The sequence below is a fragment of the Oncorhynchus nerka genome, linkage group LG9b (assembly GCF_034236695.1).
Source record: "Oncorhynchus nerka isolate Pitt River linkage group LG9b, Oner_Uvic_2.0, whole genome shotgun sequence".
Taxonomy (NCBI): domain Eukaryota; kingdom Metazoa; phylum Chordata; class Actinopteri; order Salmoniformes; family Salmonidae; genus Oncorhynchus; species Oncorhynchus nerka.
In genome coordinates, this window is record NC_088424.1 from 25,365,136 (window position 1) to 25,386,811 (window position 21,676).

Sequence of the window (21,676 nt, forward strand, 5' to 3'; positions counted from 1 at the left end):
ATGGGCTGTGTACACGTACAGTGATCGGTAAGCTGCTCTGACAGCTGATGCTTAATACTTAGTTACTGACTGCATCAATACCCTCGATTGATTGAGACTAAAAATAAGCACAGATCAAATTATTCATTTGAGGCCTTTGTTTTCTTAGGCTTCAGTTACGCTTTCTGCACTCAAGCAATCCATGTGTAAAATGTTTAACCCTGTCATTTTGATAATTTTATGCGAAAAAAGCTGTCATCAACATTGGTCTGTTAGAAAGGATAAGGCACTGAGGTGCAACCTTGTTTTGAGTACGTTGCTTGGCTTCAATGAGACACAGTGCTTGACAAGATTGACAAGTTATCTGTTGTTTTTAGTGAACTTTCCAGACCAAAACTTGCAGGTAAGTTCCACAAATTGGGCCACTGCTGTGGAAAACGCTTCTGGGTCATCTACAGTAACTAAGTACTAAATCTTCCACAGACCACACTTGTTTAGAATGATGCTCCAAAATAAATTGTGGAGAGTCACTCCTGTGTTATGTTATAGATTAGTGTGGTTCTCTCAGGGTGATGGTGAGTTATTAGATGTATAATTGCAACATGATGCTAGATAGTGAGAAGGGCCTTTGGTTTGCAGGTGCCTGGGGTCCCAGAGGGGACTGCATTGCTCAAAGTGTTGCCATTGTCTGTGTGCACATCTGGGCCAGCTGGCCTTGCATGGTCAGGTGTTGGCTGCCTGCCTGGGAATAAGGCCACAGCTGCAGGGTGCAAAGCTCCTCTCCCACCCCCCTGTATGGTGGTGAGGGATAACTGGGTTAAAATAGTACTCAAAATCTTTCAAATGCTATAGCTGCGCTTTACTGAGCTTGCCTGGCACAGAATAATGAATCAAATGCAAACCCCTACTATACGTCACTCCAGGTAGGTTCAAACAAATGTTCAAAGTATTTGAAAGATTGCAGATACTATTTGAACCCAGGTCTGGGAGACAGAGACACACTTGTGCCTAGAGGCATGGGATGCAGCAGTAGCAGTAGGAAGAGCATTTCCCTATGGTAGGGATGGATTACTGCACTCACCATCAAAACACGAAACCTCAGTTCTTCCTGCATGTTTCTAAATGCTACAACAAACTCCACTAACGGGCATCTATTTTGCACTAGGTCAGTGAGGTTAGGAAAGATAGTGTGATTGATAGATTAAAATGTCATGGGGTATGTGGAAATATGTTTTTAAATGTGGCCAATCAGTGTAGATGAAGTGGAGCATACAGGTTAAAGAAGGATTTTTAAGCTTTGAGACAATTGAGACATGGATTGTGTATGTGTGCCATTCAGAGGGGGAACGGGCAAGACAAAATATTGAAGTGCCTTTGAACAGCGTATGGTAGTAGGTGACACGCTGCTGGGTTTTTCACGCTTAACAGTTTCCCGTGTGTATCAAGAATGGTCCACCACACAAAGGACATCCAGCCAACTTGACACAACTGTGGGAAGCTTTTGAGTCAACATGTGTGCGTGTGTGTGTGTGTGTGTGTGTGCGTGCGTGCGTGCGTGCGTGCGTGCGTGCGTGCGTGCGTGCGTGCGTGCGTGTGTTTGTGTAGGAAGAAAAAACATCTGTGACTAAATTCTGCGACCTTAAATGGAGTGCACCTGTGCCCCTTAAGTTTATAGAGCCCATTGTCGGATAAACAAAGTGGTTTTCAGATGGAGAAGGGGGCCTATATAACCCCATTCATGAGAGCCTTTCAGGAGTCCTTCATGTATAGGGCCGGATACAATGACTTCATGCTGAAAACCTCTGTTTAGGTTCTCTACGTCTAATGACTAACTAATCTTCAGTCTTGACCCTGAAAAAGACTTGGACCTGAAAATGGTGTATAGGTGCTGTGCTTTACTGTAACATGATGAAGGACAGTGAAACCCCTCACAGACATTTCAGTACACAGACCTTGTCACAAAGTCATTGTCACAGGGTATTTCAGTAGATATAAAGGCTAAAGCACCTTGAGAATAGATCCATAGGTCCACAGGGGAAAGGGGAAATCAAACACAGGAGGGAGGTGAGGCCATCCTCCTTCACCCCACACAGGGCTTGAGTGTGACCTGACCTCCTTTGAGATGGTGATTGACCAGGGTCGTTGCTGTTCAATGTGGTTCCAGGCTGTTCACTTATCACCCAACTGAAAGGTAAACCACACTCAATATTTCATAGAAAGAATATGTTTTTAAAAAAGCTATTTTTTTGTGTGCAATTTTTCCCTCTTTCCGTTTTCCCTCCTTCCTTCCGCTTTTCCGGGACACAGCGTTTCCTGACTGGAGCTTAAATAATTCCATTGGAATCCTCTTAGGATGGGTTCCCAGCACTTGGCAATTAAACAATTACATTTAATCAGCATGGGGCGACGCTTCCAGTCACCCTCATTTCAGACGTTGATTAAAAGCAATTCTGCAGTGGTTATTGCAGACAACTTTAGAATTCTGCAGTTCACATAAGTTTACTGCATGGTGATGTGGCAGGGTGATGTGAGGGGTCAGATTGGATGGCATTATGGCAGGTTCACTGGTGTGGCGAGAGGGACGAGAAGAGGGTTTTCTGGTCCTGATAACCAGAGGAGAAATTACAGCTTCACAGTCAGTAGACCTGCATGCACTGTCCTGTCCCTTTGACTCCATGGCACAGTAGATTCAAATGAACAATAGTTAGTGGCAATAATTGCGTGTGTGTTTCCATTATAATATAGGCGTGTCTGTGTGTCTGTGTTTGGATTGATGCACCTTGACAAGCTGTTCCATCATACCATGCAATCACGTCTCTCTGTATCTATGGAAAACAAGGAAAGAGCTTTGATTTGTGAATCATATTTGACATGACATCATGCCTGAGTGAATGTGTGTGGCATAGAGCAGTCTGCTCTGTATATCCTGTCTCTACTGTCTCCTTGGCTACATCTCAAAAGTCTATTCCTTGATAGGGAAGTAGCAGATGGAAGCATTGGAGGAGAAGGAACCTCAGCTCTTCAAAAAAGAGGTGAGGACAGGAACAGGAACAGGGAGGAGAGGAGAGGACAACATTAATTTAGGAAAGTCTCTCTTCTACTGTTTCCTATCTCCCCTCTTCTCTGTCTCCCCTCTCCCTTGTATCCCCTCTCTACTGTTTCCTATCTCCCCTCTCCTCCGACTCCGACTCCGCTCTCCCCGGTCTCCCCTCTCTACCGTCTCCCCTCTCTACTGTGTCCTACCTCCCCTCTTCCCTGTCTTCCTTATCTACTGTCTCCTATCTCCCCTCCCCTTCTGTCTCCGCTCTCCCCAGTCTCCCCTATCCCCTCTCTCCCCTGCCTCTCCTCTTTACTGTCTCCTATCTCCCCTCCCCTTCTGTCTCCGCTCTCCCCAGTCTCCCCTATCCCCTCTCTCCCCTGCCTCTCCTCTTTACTGTCTCCTATCTCCCCTCTCCCCTCTCCTCCGACTCCTGTCTCCCGTCTCCCCTCACTTCCGTCTCCCTCTCTACTGTGTCCACTCTCTACTGGCTCCCATCTCCCCTCCCTCTCCCCTGTCTCCCCTCTCTACTGTCTCCTCTCTCCCCTCTCCTCTCCCCTGTCTCCCCTCTCTACTGTCTCCTCTCTCCCTCTCCTCTCCCCTGTCTCCCCTCTCTATTGTCTCCTCTCTCCCCTCTCCTCTCCCCTGCCTCCCCTCTCTATTGTCTCCTATCTCCCCTCTCTACAGACTCCCCTCTCTCCCCTCTCCACTATCTCCCCTCTTGTCCCCCTCCCCTGTTTCCCCTCCTCCCTGTCTCCCCTCTACCCTGTCTCCCCTCTTGCCTCTCTCCCCTCTAACCTGTCTCCCCTCTAACCTGTCTCCCCTCTCCCCTGTCTCCCCTCTTGCCCCTCTCCCCTCCCCTGTTTCCCCTCCTCCCTGTCTCCCCTCTACCCTGTCTCCCCTCTACCCTGTCTCCCCTCTTGCCTCTCTCCCCTCTAACCTGTCTCCCCTCTAACCTGTCTCCCCTCTCCCCTGTCTCCCCTCTTGCCCCTCTCCCCTCCCCTGTTTCCCCTCCCCTGTCTCCCCAGTCTCCCCTCTCCCTTGTCACCTGTCCACAGCACCATTGTTGTGGGTTGTGATAGAGGTCCAGGCCCAGCCTCCTCTACTCTAGTTCAACCCCGGTGCCTGTAGTGTTTCATAAGACGCCCCTGCTGGCTCTCCAGCCCTCTTAATTAGCAGCTTCCGTCAGCTGGCAGTGGCTTCTCCAAGTTTTTGTTGGAGAAGCGAGTTCACACTGCACTAGATCCCTATTCTTTATAGATGGGAATATATGATGGGTGAGGTGAAGGGTCCACTGTTTTTATTTGATCAGTTGATCAGTCCTTTGTAGGACATTTATCCATTGCTTTCAGATGGAGAAATAATTGAGTGAATTGAATACAAGGTCTGTTGTTGTAAATGTACAGATGATTTGATTAAGCTGTAGTCCCGTACCAGACAGAGAGACAGAGATATGAGTCAGATTCAAAAGCATATATGAATACATACAATTATGATTTATGGATGATACATCTCAAATATAGATTTAAAAAAAAAACTTCCTCAGTGAGTCTGGGAATGTAGCATACAGCATACTCCACAGCAGTATCATACTGTCTCTGTAACAATAGTCTCTTCTAATGACATTCCCCCAGTAACTCCTTGCCTCTACACGTCTCGGGGGACAGGCGCTACAAAAAGTGATAATTACATGAAATATACATAGCGAATAAAGAGAGCATGTTTACATAACCAGGCCCATAAATATCTGACTGAGAAGACATTGTGCTCCGACTCCTTTTAAGCTGATCTCCCAGGGATGCCATTTTAATGACATGATGGTTTAAAGAGATGCTGCTCCGTCTCGTTCCATATTTAATTAACTTTTTCTTTTCTGACGCGGCGGAGAGAAAAGAGAGAGAGAGAGAGAGAGAGGAATAAAGAAAAGTGTGATAGAGACAAACACACAATAGCGGAGGAGACAATAACAAACAGCTGGGAGAAGGGAGAGTAAAGAGGGGGGAACACGAGGAGACCTTGTCACACTTTTGTGAGCTGTTTACAATACAAGATATGCAAGAGAGGAGGGGGATGGTGGGAGAGAGAGGGGAGGGAAAGGGGGAGAGAGAGGGGAGGGGGTAAAGAGGTAGCAGTAAATTAAACAAGGGTGAGAGAAAGTAGGTAATACAGGGATAGCGAGAGAAAAAGAAAGACAGAAGCAGGGGGAATGAGGCCTTTATCTCCCGCGAGGCACCATTATAGAGCATTTCCTAGTTCACCAATAAGCACATGTAGGAAAACAAATGACAAACTAACTGGCATTATGAGGCAATACAATTAGTTCCCCTTCCTCCCAGCCTCCATAAGGCAAAACAAACAGACAAAAATAAGACTTCACAAAAACACACCTCCATTGCAATGTGTTAGGCCACCTCTGCCAGTAAAGCATTCAATCAAATATATCCTATAAAACCATGGAATGACTGACAAGTCTAATTAGCCCAGATACAACTAAATCAACTAAATTCAGTATGGCTGTGTTTCTCTGTCTTTCATTCTCTATCTATCCCTGCCCATCTTCGAGAAGTAGCTATTTTCTTACTCTGCCCTCTTCTACACCCCCACACACTCAGACTTAGAGCAGAGGCCATGTGAGCTCGGCTCTTCCTCTGTCCATCCCCCACTCCCTCCTCCCTCCTGCGGCCCTGATGGCTAATGATCCCCCCTGCGTCCTGAACTAGGAGAGGCTGAAGGTGAGTCTCTCCCTCTAGCCATCATCTTCCATCCCACCCCACTGCCCTAGCAGACCCAACAAGACAGCATAACACTTAAAACAGGGGGATTATTTTTGTATTCTCTAAAATGAATTAAACACCAAGTAATGAAATATAGACTATGTGTGGTCAAACCCACAGGAAGACTCTAGGCTCCTGCATGCCAGTGTGATGGGAAGGGAAGGTTGAAAATCTGAGAGAGAGAGAGAGAGAGAGAGAGAGAGAGAGATAGTACTGTGTATATAAATAATGCAGTGTACACAGCTACTGCAGCTAACTGTGAAGTACACAGCTCAAGAGTAAGTTAAGATCTAGATCACATAGGCAAAGCTCCAATGGTATATTCAATACATTCAGTTAATTTGACATTATGACACATCGTTGTATTACAGTCAGTTGAGGTCATGTTTGTTCTACTGTAGTAGTAGTGTTGTAGGGACATATTGTAGTACCTGTGTTGTCAGGTGTATTAGAGGAAGAGAGGATTTGTGGTGTTGCATGGGGGCGGGTGATTCACTGTTGCCAAGCTTCTGTGACTCCTCCAAGATCCGAAGGTGATATTCACAGCTACACACTTTTTTCTCCCATTATCACCTGAGATGGTTTTTCTTGCCATCCACACCTCTATAGCCCTTAATTCTCTGTATGTTAGTTTTGAAGTCACTGTGATAAGTATTTCTTTCTCTTAATTAAGAAGGTCTTCTATAAAGATGGATTTTTACAAAGAGCCTATGAGTTACAGTAGAGTTGATTACTACGCATCACAAGGATCAAGTTTGACACTGAACATTCATCAGCGAAAGAAGAGGAGATGAGGGCTACAGGTAACCTAGTGGTTAAGAGTGTAACCGAAAGCTCGCTGGTTCGCTTCACCGAGCCGACAAGTGAAAAAATCTGCCGATGTCTCCTTGAGCAAGGCATTTAACCCTAAGTCACTCTGGATAAGAGCGTCTGTTAAAATGGAAAATACAGTGAATTGAAAAAAATACTAAAGGCGGCCCTTTTTCACACAGATTCGATTAGACATGGAGAGTCGACAATGTCCATTTTGCTGACACAGTTTTGAAAAGATGTCTCTCTGGACAAGAGAGAGGAGAGGGGACGGTGTGGTCATAGAGATCCTATTAAATTATTAGAAGGGATATGTCATAAACCATCAAAATTCCAGAATGGGTTGAAAATGGCAGCCATATTGGTCAGGGAGAAATCCAAACCAGTCTAATTGGAATGAATGGCAGTAGAGGCATAACACTGATTTATCTTATGCAGGGAAATAAAAGTAAGGCATGTGATATGTCAGAAATGATCTTTTGGTCATGTACTGTAGTGTATGACAACATTTTAGGTTGACAATAATTCTATTAGTATGTGGACACCTGCTCGTCGAACATCTCATTCCAAAATCATGGGCATTATTATGTAGTTGGCCCCCTTTTGCTGCTATAACAGCCTCCACTCTTCTGGGATGGCTTTCCACCAGATGTTGGAACATTGCTGCGGGGACTTGCTTCCATTCAGCCACAAGAGCATTAGTGAGGTCGGGCACTGATGTTGGATGACTTAGGCCTGGCTCACAGTCGGCGTTCCAATTCATCCCAAAGGTGCAGGCCAGTCAAGTTCTTCCACACTGATCTCAAAAAACCATTTCTGTATGGACCTCGCTTTGTGCACAGTGGCATTGTCATGCTGAAACAGGAAAGGGCCTTCCCCAAACTGTTGCCACAAGTTGGAAACACAGAATCATCTAGATTGTCATTGTATGCTGTAGCGTTAACATTTCCCTTCACTGGAACTAAGGGGCCTAGCCTGAACCATGAAAAACATCCCCAGACCATTATTTCTCCTCCACCAAACTTTACAGTTGGCACTACGCATTGGAGCAGGTAGTGTTCTCCTGGCATCAGTCAAACCCAGATTCGTCAGTTGGACTGCCAAATGTAAGTCGCTCTGGATAAGAGCGTCTGCTAAATGACTTAAATGTAAATGTAAATGTAAATGGTGAAGCGTGATTCATCACACTGTCCAATGGAGGCGAGCTTTACACCACTCCAGCCGACACTTGGCATTGCACATGGTGATCATAGGCTTTTGTGCGGCTGCTCGGCCATGGAAACCCATTTCATGAAGCTCCCGACGAACAATTATTGTGCTGACGTTGCTTCCAGAGGCAGTTTGGAATATGGTAGTGAGTGCAACCGAGGACAGATCATTTTTATGAGCTACGCGTTTAAGCGCTCAGCGGTCCCATTCTGTGAGCTTGTTTGGGCTACCACTTCACGGCTGAGACGATGTTGCTCCTAGACATTTCCACTTCACAATAACAGCATCTACAGTTGACCGGGCAGCTCTAGCAGGGTAGAATTTTGACGTACTGACTTGTTGGATAGGTGGCATCCTATCACGGTGCCACGTTGAAAGTCACTGAACTATTTTCTTGCCAATGTTTTTCAATGGGGATTTATACACCTGTCAGCAACGGGTGTGGCTGAAATGTCTGAATCCACTCATTTGAAGGGGTGTCCACATACGTTAGTATATTAGTATGTATTGTATAATCATAAATGCAGTTCATACCGGTTTTATACTAATTTTCTATATAAATAGCCTCTAAAATGTATGCAAACAGACCTTAAATGTCTAAATGTTTGCTTTCTTGAAAAGATGTGAGTGTTATTATATAATACATTAGCAGTACTTGTTGCATTTACAACTTGTCTAAGTTCTATCATCAGCTGATTTCAGTCAGTGTATGGCAGTGGATTGACTGCATCTTCTGAATGCAATGTTGGCATATTCATTATTTTACACAATATCTTATCACAGCACTGGCAAACCAAGGTTGACCAACTCCCTGACCAAAATGGCTGACCTTTATCTCACCATAAGAAGGTTCATATCCATTCTAGTATTCTAATTCCTAATTCTATGGGCGCGGTGGTGTGAGAGATTGGGTTACCCCAGACAGTCCCCATGGATCCCCCGGCTAAATGGATCTGGAGCTCATGCTTGGGCGCACATATTGAATGCCATAAGAGGTCTCCCAGGTCCCGTTCAGTGGGAGGAATGCTCAGTCTAAACCGTGGTCAGTAAAAAAAAAGAAAAAGAAGCAGTAAGGAGAAGCTAAGGGAGCAGGAAGAAGCGAAGGAGTTGTTTGGTGTTTGTGTTTTTTTGCAGTGCAAAAACAATGTTTTTTAAGGAAGGTGAATACCCCAGTAGGTTTTCATTCTGGTAGTAGAGGTCAACAGACTAGAGAGCTTCTCCTGCTGATTGCTTCTCCTGCTGATTGCTTCTCCTCCTGATTGCCGCCTCACCCTACGTGGTCCTTCACTATAACCCTAGCTTCATGTCCACCTCCTGGTACAACTCTAATCCTATCCATTACCCTAACCCTAACTATAACCCTAGCTTCATGTTGTCGTGAATGAGCATAGACAGTATGAACTGATGACTCCTCCAGTCCCCAGACAGAAATCTGGTAACTGAAAATAGGAAAAGACAAAAAGAATGGAAGAAGGACCACAAGTAGCTAAAGAGCAGCAAGACCCAGCCAAAGGCAGAGAGGAAATTCTGGGTGCGGGTGGACTGTATGTAGATGATCCTCTGTCGGGCCTGGAGGTTCATCTTGTTTGACGACACCCCCGTCAAACCTCTGCCCTCGGATGGAGTTGTTAGAGTTGCCTGATGGGACGTGGCCATGAAGCAGATCTCACCACGGGCTGTCGTCACCTACGAAGGAATCAATTTGTTACCTGACTCTGTGTAGACATCACGTGTAAAGGAGACAATGTGGTATGTAATTGTCCTTAAATATCACGTGTAGGTGGGAGGGGGTGTGTTGTGTGGCTGTACTCAAAGGAGGCATGGGCTTCAGGAGCTGATTGATGTATTTGAACAGGGCTGCTCAACCCTCGTCCAGGAGATCTACCGTCTTGTGTGTTGTCAGTCCAAACCTAATTTAACACACCTGATTCTACATACTAGCTGCTCAACAAGACCTTAACTAGCTGAATCAGACATGCTAAATTAGGGTTGGACTGAAAACCTACAGGACAGTAGATCTCCAGGAAGAGGGTTGGGCAGCCCTGTATTAGAAGTTAGAATAATTTGTGGGGTAAGGTAAGAACATTACTTAATTACTATTGTTAGAAGCTACTGCATTGTAATTGCTATAGAAAAAAAATGGGAAAACCCATCAGTTGTGAAGCTGTGGAACCAAAAGAGAAGTGATACTGGTTTTCATTAACTAGTTAAATGACACTATTTGTTAAATAAGTGCTGAAGAAAAAAAGTTTAATTATAACAAATTTAGGCTCAGGGGGTTCACCTTAGGTGTCCCGCGGCCATACCATAATGTGGGCTTGAGCAGGAAACCACAGGGGAGCTTGTGGGTAACTGTGTAACAATCACACAAAAGGACTACTGAGTGTCTATAGTTTGTCCTTACTCAGACGAAGTGCCGAACCCCTGCTTTAGGCTGAGAATGAATTTCAATACATTTGTTTTAGCTGAAACCCTATAGCCGGGACTTGGCAAGTGTGACTCACCCCTGAAGTTGGGTTATCAGATGAATAATAAAGGGAAGACCAGCCGCTAGCAGGAGTGTCTGAGATTATGCCATGCTTATAAAAATAGTTTAACCCCGTGGCTGAACGTATCCTGCGTGAACAGCGAGATAACACGCAGTAAGAGGCGGGCCACACGAAAATAGAGCAGAGGACAATTTCTTTTTATTGGATTGCCCCCTCTGTCACGTAGCATACCGTGTCACAAACTACCCATGAAGTGTTAACAGTATGAAGGAGTGAGCTAACCTCTGTGGCAAGCAGGGATAGACCAAGAGAAGTGACCATGATAAAGTGTCAGGGCTCCATTGCTAACTCAGTTTAGGGTAGGATGATAGGGAGGCCCCCTCATCAGGAAAGAGGCTCATACCGCAGGATAATCCAGGCCTACAATGTGCGGTGGGAGTTGACCCACCCTGTGTGGTTAAAAGAAGATCCACAGGCAAAGACTACCAGCACGTGAAATATCCAAACCGCGGTTCAAACAACCTACGAACATAATTCGCCTTGCACTGAATGTACAGTATGTGTGTGCAGCCATATTATGGTGGATCAGCCCAGTAATGATATCTCTATAGATGCCGTGCAGGCCATGTGGTCCATTGCTCGCTGTCGGAGATGACTGGGGTCTGTGTATTTATATTCCTTTAATTGAGCCTCTGAGAGTCCCCTTGCCAAAGCGCCCACAGTCTCACTCTTGGGCAGGAGGAATTTGGAGGCATATGCATCTGTGTGTTTGTGTGTGAGAGTGTATACATGTGAGTGTGCGTGCCTGTGTGTGCATGTGTGTTTTTGTGTGTGTGCTTTTCATTGCTGAGGCTGGCGGGCGAAATGGAGGCCTCGGTGGTTCTCACAAGTTAATTTAATTAAATCATAAATATGAGCTGGAGGCCGCCACCCAATTTAACGTAATGGATGATGTGGGCCAGTCCATCTCTGGCAACACAAAGTTCTGGACCCGTTCAGAATGCCCTTGAAGCTTATTAAAAGTGTCTGGCACGGGGAGATGCTAGCAGAGTTGTTTAATGGCTGCCCAGCTTGCATTCTGCTTGACAGTTAATGCTGGAACACTGGTGAGATGAGCCATCTATTCCATTTCAATTGAAAAAGATTGTCACAGTCAGAAAAACATAATGAAGAGGAGTCAAAATAGCAGATAAAACCTCTACATCAGATACACACATATATATGTATATGTATATATATATATCTGATCGGCACATTATATGTGTTCATTAGGATACAGTGAAGGAGAATCCAGTGAAGTAATTGTTGTTGACACATAAAGTGACTTTATTTCCCCATGGTCGTGGTGCTGGCTCGTCATGGTCAATAATCTGTCTGGACACATAATTGGGTCTGTTACCAGCCAATAATCCTACAGGCAGACCAATGGGAGGTGCTGTGAGTTTATATATTTTCTTGTATTGATGTATTAAGACGGTAGGTTGGTGAATCATAATACTAATAAACAATTAAATTCTAAAAGCTTTAACAAGAGCAAGGTATTGTGTTTCATTTGAAAACAGCATCACATTTTGTAAAAGCAGAATATTTCAGGTCCTGCTGATAGGGATTGGGGATTGCAATTATTTCCCAGGAACCAGGAATTCCCATGAATATGGGAATTAATATTCCCTGCTGATTTAATTTATTTCTAATCTTAATTTTGTTCAGAAAAAAAGTGGCATAATTTTATTAAAACATTAATAAGTATTCTACAATCTTATTCAATTTGTTGTCTTTGTTAAATATATGCTTTTGCATGACATACTCATGTCCCTTGTCATAACAGTTATTTTGGACTTTGTGTTTTTCATCTCGTTGCTATGAGGAATCATCTGTAAAGACAGACAGATGTTACTAGTTGGCCCTTTGTCCCATTCGGCACAGACATCCTTCCTTTCCATTGGTCCCCTGGAGTGCTGCAGGCTCCCTAATAGGCCTGGTGCGAGGGTGTGTGGAATGGGACCGCACAGGGTGATGGGTAATGGAGTCATTAATAACGCAGACCTCCCTTAAGATGCTCAGATGTTCGTTAGGCAGAGCCACAAGGGAACCAGCGAAAAGGATGGAATACAAAAATCCAAATCCAAAAATACAAAGTAAGCTTTTGAAGATGATAATGTTTATGCTGCCAAGGGCCCATTTTGCCACTTAATCAAATTAATTGATCCACACACATACTGTATGCACACGCACACATGCATGCATAAACACACAAACACACACACACACACACACACACACACACACACACGGCATTTTTCATACAGTTTTAATATTTCCATCACATGTGCAACACCAAAAAAAACGAGGTCTGCCAAATACAGAACTCCATATTTGTACAATAACATTTGAATAACAGACAAGATAACTGTCCTTTTGCTGAAGCAGGAGATGGTGGTTAATTTCCTGTAAACTGAGTACGAACAATTCTCAATCAAAAGATCAAAACATTAAAGTTTCATACAAAAGTGCATCTCAGGTTCAATGAATGCAAAAACATTTACATAACAGAATGATTTATATTGGTGTATAATAACGCCACAATGGCTTCCAGCTTGAGCAGAGAGCAGAGCAATGGGATACCGCAGGAAACAGGGAAGGAAGAGGAGGAGTTGGGAGCTCTCAAGGAGAGCCCAGGACATAAGTTTAAGCACATCCCCCAGAGAGACCTAATACATGTAGTCTCCCCCACGACCCCAAATCAAAATGGATTTATTCCCCATTGCAAAAAAAATGTAATACAAAGAGCTAAGAAAAATGACATAATTTTTCCAGTAATCTCCAGGCTTGAACGAGCAGTAAACATTAATAACAGAAATGTACAGGTTTGAGTCAGTGGGCTGGAGATTTCCCATGATGCTCTAGGAGACACAGGGGGGTTGACAATGTCTCTGTTACCGTGCCAACCAGAGTAGCTAGCTGGCCTTTTCAAATCTGTGTCACTGCTTTTGCATATATCAGAACCCTGTCCTGTTTTTTTTTCTTTGTCTCATTTGAACTTGTCCATGTGCAGTTAGGCAGGCGGACCAGATTAAATGCACAACTTAGTCCTCAGCTGGTCAACTGGAATGGCAGCCATGTTGGAATGAGACCTGTGATGTCATGTCAGGCTCTGCTGGTGATCAAGAATCCTGCTATACCCTTCTGTCATAAGTGACCAGGTCAGGATAGTGTCACATACAGGAAATGTGCGCTGATGAAAAGGGACCTTACTGACCATACCACAACTTCATGTTCCCTATATAATAATACCCCACATTGGAACCCTGTTTCGCCAACATATTGTGAATGACTTCCACATCTTCTTGTTGACAGTGGCATTCTCTGTTTAGCTTTTTTTCTCTCTTTCATTTTTTGGGGACAACCGGTTCTGAACTGTACATTAGCAAATACTGTACTGTATAAGACTACAATTTAGCTGGAGTTATTAAGCAACACATGAAGAAGTACTTCTATTTACAAAGATAGTTGTCCAGTTTTGGTGACATGACGACCAGACAAAGACCAGAGATACGTTTTTCTGTCTTTTTTTCACACCTCTGTCTTTCATCTGTACTTTTCTTTTTGTGTGACATGGTCCTTCCTTATGTGAAGTGAATCCAAAGTACAGTGCAAAAGAGCCAGTGGGCTATTGCACTGACGGTGGTTGGAGGACTGACTGGGTCAGACATGATTCTCCTCCTCGCCGTATGGTTCTTCTCTCCTCCTCAGGCCAAGTGATGATCTGCCTGGTTAGCTGCTGTGCTGAGTCAGCGTGTGGTTCTGGATAGGAGGAAGAACAGAGAGGGAGAGAGAGAGAAAGGAATGAAACGACTGAATCAAGATCAAATTCAACACAAGGGCATTCCATTTCATTCAACATTTACTCCGTTTAGAAAGTTTGAATTTGAACCCTGAATATCTTCCCATTAATATTAAGGCATATTCCTAATACCAAATAATGAATTCACCATTGGTTTTTCAGAGGGTTAGTGATTGACATAATGTAGTGTTGTAAATGGTGAATGTCAGGATGTGGGTGTATGTCCAATCAACCCGAGCAGCAGTAAATGGTTATGTGGAGCCATGCCATATGTTCTGGTCCTCCAAGGGATTAAACATGGTTAAGTCCTCTCCTGACACACTGACACGCCACCACGGAGCTGACAACATCTCCCTCCATCCAACATCTCCCTCCCTACAACCATCATCTCCCTCAATCCCCAACCATCAATACCAACATCAGATCGATGGCTGTGGCCATGGAAACAACAGTTACCATGTAATATCTGTGATGGAATATATTAACACACACACAGGGTTGGGGAGTATAAGGGATTACATGTAAGGGATTACATTTAAAAAAAACTGTAATCCGTTAAATTACCAGCAAAAATATTGTAATCAAATTACAGATTCTTTTGAAAAACTAGATGATTACTTTGAGGATTACTTTTGTAAATAGCACTTTTCAGTAGTGCTCAATACATGCCATTCCATGGGCGCTGCATTTATTTTTCAACTCGAATCAATGAGCCCAATCAGTCCTCCATGACAACAAAATCATAAACAACAGAGTAGGGCTGGCTAATAATTCTTAACTTGGCTATACTTCCATATTTCCAAGTCCTATTCCTGAAGATCAATGGGTATAACATTTATTGGAATGACTGTAATTCTGATAGACTTTGGTTTTTAATGTAAAGATATAAACTCAGCAAAAAAAAGAAACGTCCTCTCACTGTCAACTGTGTTTATTATCAGCAAACTTAACATGTGCAAATATTTGTATGAACATAACAAGATTCAACAACTGAGACAAACTGAACAGGTTCCGCAGACATGTGACTAACAGAAATGGAATAATGTGTCCCTGAACAAAGGGGGGGTCAAAATCAAAAATCAAAAGTAACAGTCAGTATCTGGTGTGGCCCCAGCTGCATTAAGTACTGCAGTGCATCTCCTCCTCGTGGACTGCACCAGATTTTCCAGTTCTTGCTGTGAGATGTTACCCCACTCTTCCACCAAGGCAGCTGCAAGTTCCCAGACATTTCTGGGGGGATTTCGCCCTAGCCCTCACCCTCCCATCCAACAGGTCCCAGACGTGCTCAATGGGATTGAGATCTGGGCTCTTCCCTGGTCATGACAGGACACTGACATTCCTGTCTTGCAGGAATTCCCACACAGAACGAGCAGTATGGCTGGTGGCATTGTCATGCTGGAGGGTCATGTCAGGATGAGCCTGCAGGAAGGGTACCACATGAGGGAGGAGGATGTCTTCCCTGAAACGCACAGCGCAAAGCTCAGTCCGATGATGCTGTGACACACCGCCCCAGACCATGACAGACCCTCCATCCCGCTCCAGAGCACAGGCCTCGGTGTAACGCTTATTCCTTCGACAATAAATGTGAATCCAGTCAGTAGAAAGGCCTCTTTAGTGTCCTAAGTTTTCATAACTGTGACCTTAATTGCCTCCCGTCTGTAAGCTGTTAGTGTCTTAACGACCGATCCACAGGGGCATGTTCATTTATTGTTTATAGTTCATTAAACATGGGAAACAGTGTTTAAACCTTTACAATGGAGATCTGTGAAGTTATTTGGATTTTTAACGAATTGTCTTTGAAAGACAGGGTCCTGAAAAAGGGACGTTTCTTTTTTTGCTGAGTTTAATTTAATCGTATTATTATATGAAGTAGAAAGCGGCGGGTTAGAAGAAGTCTTCATAACCGACCCATAAAGTAACATTTAACATCAATATATGGCCAGCTATTTAAACTTTAACATTGGTTTATCCTGCAATAGATGTCGATCAATTGGTAACATACATTTCTGTCTTCTTCTAATGCAGCCTAAGGGGAAAGTAATCTAAAAGTAACGGATTGTAATCAGATTACGTTACTGAGTTTGGGTCATCCCAAAATTACGTTACTGATTACAATTTTGGACAGGTAACTAGTAACTGTAACAGATTAACATTTAGAAAGTAACCTACGCAACCCTGCACACACACACAAACACTCACACACACACCAGTGGGGTGTGGTTCAGTGAGGGAGAGTGGTTGTAGTGGGGGCAGCTGCGCCAGCTAGGTTCTTTAAAGGAGGGTGTGTGTGTGTGTGTGTGTGTGTGTGGACCAGGGGGTGTGTAACTGGTGTCCCTGGTGGGCCAAATCCAGGTCATCTTTTGAAGTGACTGCTAATCCCTTTAATGCAAACCACATGCCCCACTTGCTGCGCTCTGTTAAAAACATGGCCTTGGACTCGCTACACTTCCACGGACTAGGCACACCTGTCAAACACTCATCAGTACGCTGATTACACACACAAAGAAGAACAGTGACATATAGTTCAAACACACCCTCACACGTAAGCAAACTCCTACTCCGGATAGGTTTGAATTCTCTTTGAATAAAGGTTTGAATTCTCTTTGAATAAACAACATGGAAAGACCCTGAACCACAAAAGGTTGTAACTCCTTCAGCGAGCCTGAGCCATAAAGGTGAGTTTACTAATGCACTGACTGCAGTCACCTTCAGTCTTATCAACATAGCAGAATCCCTAAGGCAGGCTAGGCCACGTCCATTAGTCCCCTCCCCTCCATCCCCTCCCTCTTTACCGTTTCAAGTGCCTCCATATAAAGCATTTAAACACCTCGACAGCTTTCCTTTCAGCCGGGGCGATTACTTTCCGACAGGTGGGGTAATAAGCTGTTTGACGGGGGCAGGAGGGAGTTCGACCCCTAGAAGGGTTAGCCTCGGCTTGCCTGGGGCCCCATCTGGGCCCCCGCACTTCATTTTAAAGAGCCGGTCCCGGCTTCTCCTCTCTCCTCTGCTTCCCTCTCCTCTCTCTCTCTTTCCTCTCTTCTCTCGATGAAATAAAGCTCCTTTAAGTGAGTCTGGGAGGAGACTCCCCACGGGACGCCCCCCCCACCTCCCATCCCCCCGGTGAAGACATCCGTGGCATTGCCGGGGAGGGACAGGAGCACGGCAACCTTATTAATGAATGCGGCCCATTACCCGTCAGCCTGGCTCCTCGGTGACTCCCAGAAGCCCCTGCAGTACGTGACTTCAAATGGCAGGATATTGACACGGAGCGAGCAAAGCGGCCGGGAGAGAGTGTGTGTGCTTTTTTCTATGTCTATGTGTGTTAGAGAGAGAGAGAGGGAGAGCGAGTGTGCCTGTGTGTGTGTTTGTGTACTGTATGTGTACTGTGTGTGTGTGTGTGTGGGTGCGTGTGTGTGTGTTTGTGTGTATGTGTGTGTGTCTGGACCCCAAAGGAATGTAGCTCCTTGGATATAATGTAGGGCTCGTAACAGCTATTAGAGGGGAAAATAACCCCCCTAGGGAGTACCCCCCCCTCCATCTCCACCACCCTACCCCTTGCACATCCCAGCTTTGTCTGACACACACTGCATTCTACCTTTTCCTTAAACATGCCAGTAGTTTTCTCACTGAGGGCTTTTTCAAGGACGGTGCTAAACGACTTCAGTGGCCGTGGCAACCATGCAGGCTGGAGGGAAATAGAAAGAAAAGAAAGAAAGAATGAAGGAGATAAAAAAGAAAAAAAAGGGGGAAAAAAGGAAAATGATACCTTTACCTCTGTGGATATTGAACTCCACAGAGTGGAAGATAGATACTGTTCTGTATATCAGTGGAGAAAGGGGGGAGGGAGAGAGTGATAGAGGGAGAGAAAATAAGAACTCCATCATTCAATTTCGACTCTATCATTTTATGAAATTCTTGAAGGCCAATGTGTGCAACCATTCACACAGTGAAATACAGCAAATACACTGCCTCAGCTCCTACCCTCAGCCCACCAATGTCACCTAAATCAATCATGTCAATTCATAACAGATTGACTGACCCTAACCACTAAACCTCTTACCACCAATCTCCTTGCTACCCCATCTTCTTTCTTCCTAACCCCCAATCTCACACTCACTTACCCCGCATCTCCCCCTATCTTATCCTCAATCTCCCCCTCTCTTACCCACAGTCTCCCTTACCCCCCATGGTTCTTCTTCCCGACCACCCGCTGGGCTACATACACCACGCTGCTATACTGCAGGTCCCAGTTACCAGCAGAGCCCAGGTAAAACCCTTAGCAGTCAATTCTCCACTAAATAAAGTTTTGCTCTGATCAATAATGAGCATCCATCTCTCTCCCGAATAAAGCCTGTGACTGAGAAGGCTCTTCTTCCTCCTCTCTCTGCTCCATCGATTGGCTCTCTGCCACCGTTAACCCTCCAACCACCTCCTTTCATCAGATTACATCATATTGCTGGAACACCCTCGGGGGGTGAGAGGGAACGGTGGGAGGGAGGGAGAATGCCCGGCAGGGGTCCTGTGTACCTATGAAAACCCATGCAAATGTCTTAAAGAATTTAACAGAGAAGGAGGAGAGGGAGGAGAGAGACAGGGAAAGTGCATGCAGGCTGGGGAGTTCATTTATTAACTAATCATTCTTCATGTAGTTTCCAATTCCTATGGTCTCCATCAATAGCACCGGTCTGGGCTCCAGTGTAGCAAGGCAACAGAGGTGTACCTGTTACATCAGCCCTGCAGAGGAAAAAGCCAAACAGATCAGCTGCCATTTTAAACCTCTCGTTTACTCTAGGTCGTGTTCCCCTGCTCAGACATTGCATGCATCAACCAATGGTTGCATGCCACATTATCGACTGTGTCATCGACTGACAGATTTCTATAACTTATGATGAGGTTAGCTGATACTTAAAATACCTATCTAGGAGTTGTAAGATCTGGCATGCGTCAGTCCCTAATCTACAAACTAGGCAAAAATATAGCAGGACTAAAAACTCATTCTTTCTGGTTCTGGAATGTCTACTACAACCCAGAGCTGTGACTTTATAGAGTGTTCAGAAAGCTGATGGAATGAACAATAATTACTCTCTAAGCTTGGGTCTCGGGGGACCCCTCAAACTGGGGGAAAGTCGAGGAGACATTATATTATACAAGCGTGATGCCAGGCAACAGAGAGCACAGTCCAGGCCAGGTGAAAAACATCAGATTCTCATTAGGCCTCAAAGAGACATAATTGAAATGGTAAACATTTGTTGACACGTTTTATGCGCACCAATTCACAACAATGATTGAATAATTTGCTAAAGAACAATTTAGGGAGTTGTCAGGTAATTTTGATTTGTGACATTTCAACTGACATTGAAAGACAGAAAAATGCAAAAACATTCTATTTTATTTTGAATCCTAACTTGAGATGCATGTATGCAATGGAAACTTTCTTCAAACTCATATATTCATATCAACAAGAACTGAAAGCGATTCCAGCACTAACTCCCCTTACTTCTGCTACCTGATTCCATCCAAGACCCTGCACAATTGTTTTTATTGTCATACAGCTCACAGTCCTAGCAGCGGCTATCCCCCCATGACTAAGCAGTAGTTGCTACTCCCCACGTCTAAGCAGTAGTGGCTATCCCTCCATGACTAAGCAGTAGTTGCTACTCCCCACGTCTAAACAGTAGTGGCTATCCCCCCATGACTAAGCAGTAGTTGCTACTCCCCACGTCTAAGCAGTAGTGGCTATCCCTCCATGTCAAAGCAGTAGTGGCTATCCCCCCCATGATTAAGCAGTAGTGGCTATCGCCCCCATGATTAAGCAGTAGTGGCTATCACCCCCATGATTAAGCAGTAGTGGCTATCCCTCCATGTCAAAGCAGTAGTGGCTATCACCCCCATGATTAAGCAGTAGTGGCTATCCCCCCATGTTTAAACAGTAGTGGCTATGCCCCCCATGTCTAAACAGTAGTGGCTATCCCCCCATGTTTAAACAGTAGTGGAAATCCCCCGATGTCAAACAGTAGTGGATATCCCCCCATGTCTAAACAGTAGTGGAAATCCCCCCATGTCTAAACAGTAGTGGCTATCCCCCCATGTCTAAACAGTAGTGGCTATCCCCCCATGTTTAAACAGTAGTGGAAATCCCCCGATGTCAAACAGTAGTGGATATCCCCCCATGTCTAAACAGTAGTGGCTATGCCCCCCATGTCTAAACAGTAGTGGCTATCCCCCCATGTCTAAACAGTAGTGGCTATCCCCCCATGTTTAAACAGTAGTGGCTATCGCCCCATGTCTAAACAGTAGTGGCTATCCCCCCATGTCTAAACAGTAGTGGCTATCCCCCCATGTTTAAAGAGTAGTGGCTATCCCCCCATGTCTAAACAGTAGTGGCTATCGCCCCCATGTCTAAACAGTAGTGGCTATCCCCCCATGTTTAAACAGTAGTGGAAATCCCCCGATGTCAAACAGTAGTGGATATCCCACCATGTCTAAACAGTACTGGCTATCCCCCCATGTCTAAACAGTAGTGGCTATGCCCCCCATGTCTAAACAGTAGTGGCTATCCCCCCATGTCTAAACAGTAGTGGCTATCGCCCCCATGTCTAAACAGTAGTGGCTATCCCCCCATGTCTAAACAGTAGTGGCTATCCCCCCATGTCTAAACAGTAGTGGCTATCCCCCCATGTCTAAACAGTAGTGGCTATCCCCCCATGTCTAAACAGTAGTGGCTATCCCCCATGTCTAAACAGTAGTGGCTATCCCCCCATGTCTAAACAGTAGTGGCTATCCCCCCATGTCTAAACAGTAGTGGCTATCCCCCCATGTTTAAACAGTAGTGGAAATCCCCCGATGTCAAACAGTAGTGGATATCCCCCCATGTCTAAACAGTAGTGGCTATGCCCCCCATGTCTAAACAGTAGTGGCTATCCCCCCATGTCTAAACAGTAGTGGCTATCCCCCCATGTTTAAACAGTAGTGGCTATCGCCCCATGTCTAAACAGTAGTGGCTATCCCCCCATGTCTAAACAGTAGTGGCTATCCCCCCATGTTTAAACAGTAGTGGCTATCCCCCCATGTCTAAACAGTAGTGGCTATCGCCCCCATGTCTAAACAGTAGTGGCTATCCCCCCATGTTTAAACAGTAGTGGAAATCCCCCTATGTCAAACAGTAGTGGCTATCCCCCCATGTCTAAACAGTAGTGGCTATCCCCCCATGTCTAAACAGTAGTGGAAATCCCCCGATGTCAAACAGTAGTGGCTATCCCCCCATGTCTAAACAGTAGTGGCTATCGCCCCCATGTCTAAACAGTAGTGGCTATCCCCCCATGTCTAAACAGTAGTGGCTATCCCCCATGTCTAAACAGTAGTGGCTATCCCCCCATGTCTAAACAGTAGTGGCTATCCCCCCATGTCTAAACAGTAGTGGTTATGCCCCCCATGTCTAAACAGTAGTGGATATCCCCCCATGTCTAAACAGTAGTGGCTATGCCCCCCATGTCTAAACAGTAGTGGCTATCCCCCCATGTCTAAACAGTACTGG

The 21,676-nt window shown here is 45.0% G+C and overlaps 1 protein-coding gene across 3 annotated transcripts in view; it reads right to left on the minus strand.

Annotated features, from left to right (window-relative positions):
- Positions 1-12,442: 12,442 nt before the first annotated feature.
- The window catches only part of LOC115114504 (zinc finger protein 521-like), a 173,434-nt gene continuing 164,200 nt past the window's right edge, over positions 12,443-21,676 (minus strand). For 2 of the 3 annotated variants that reach the window (XM_029642786.2, XM_029642787.2), the window contains exon 8: positions 12,595-14,102. In XM_029642786.2, coding sequence (XP_029498646.1) covers positions 14,073-14,102 — 30 coding nt within the window. In that variant the 3' untranslated portion in view covers positions 12,595-14,072. Of the gene's footprint in view, positions 14,103-21,676 lie in introns of all 3 variants that reach the window. The other variant, XM_029642785.2, reaches the window with a different exon arrangement.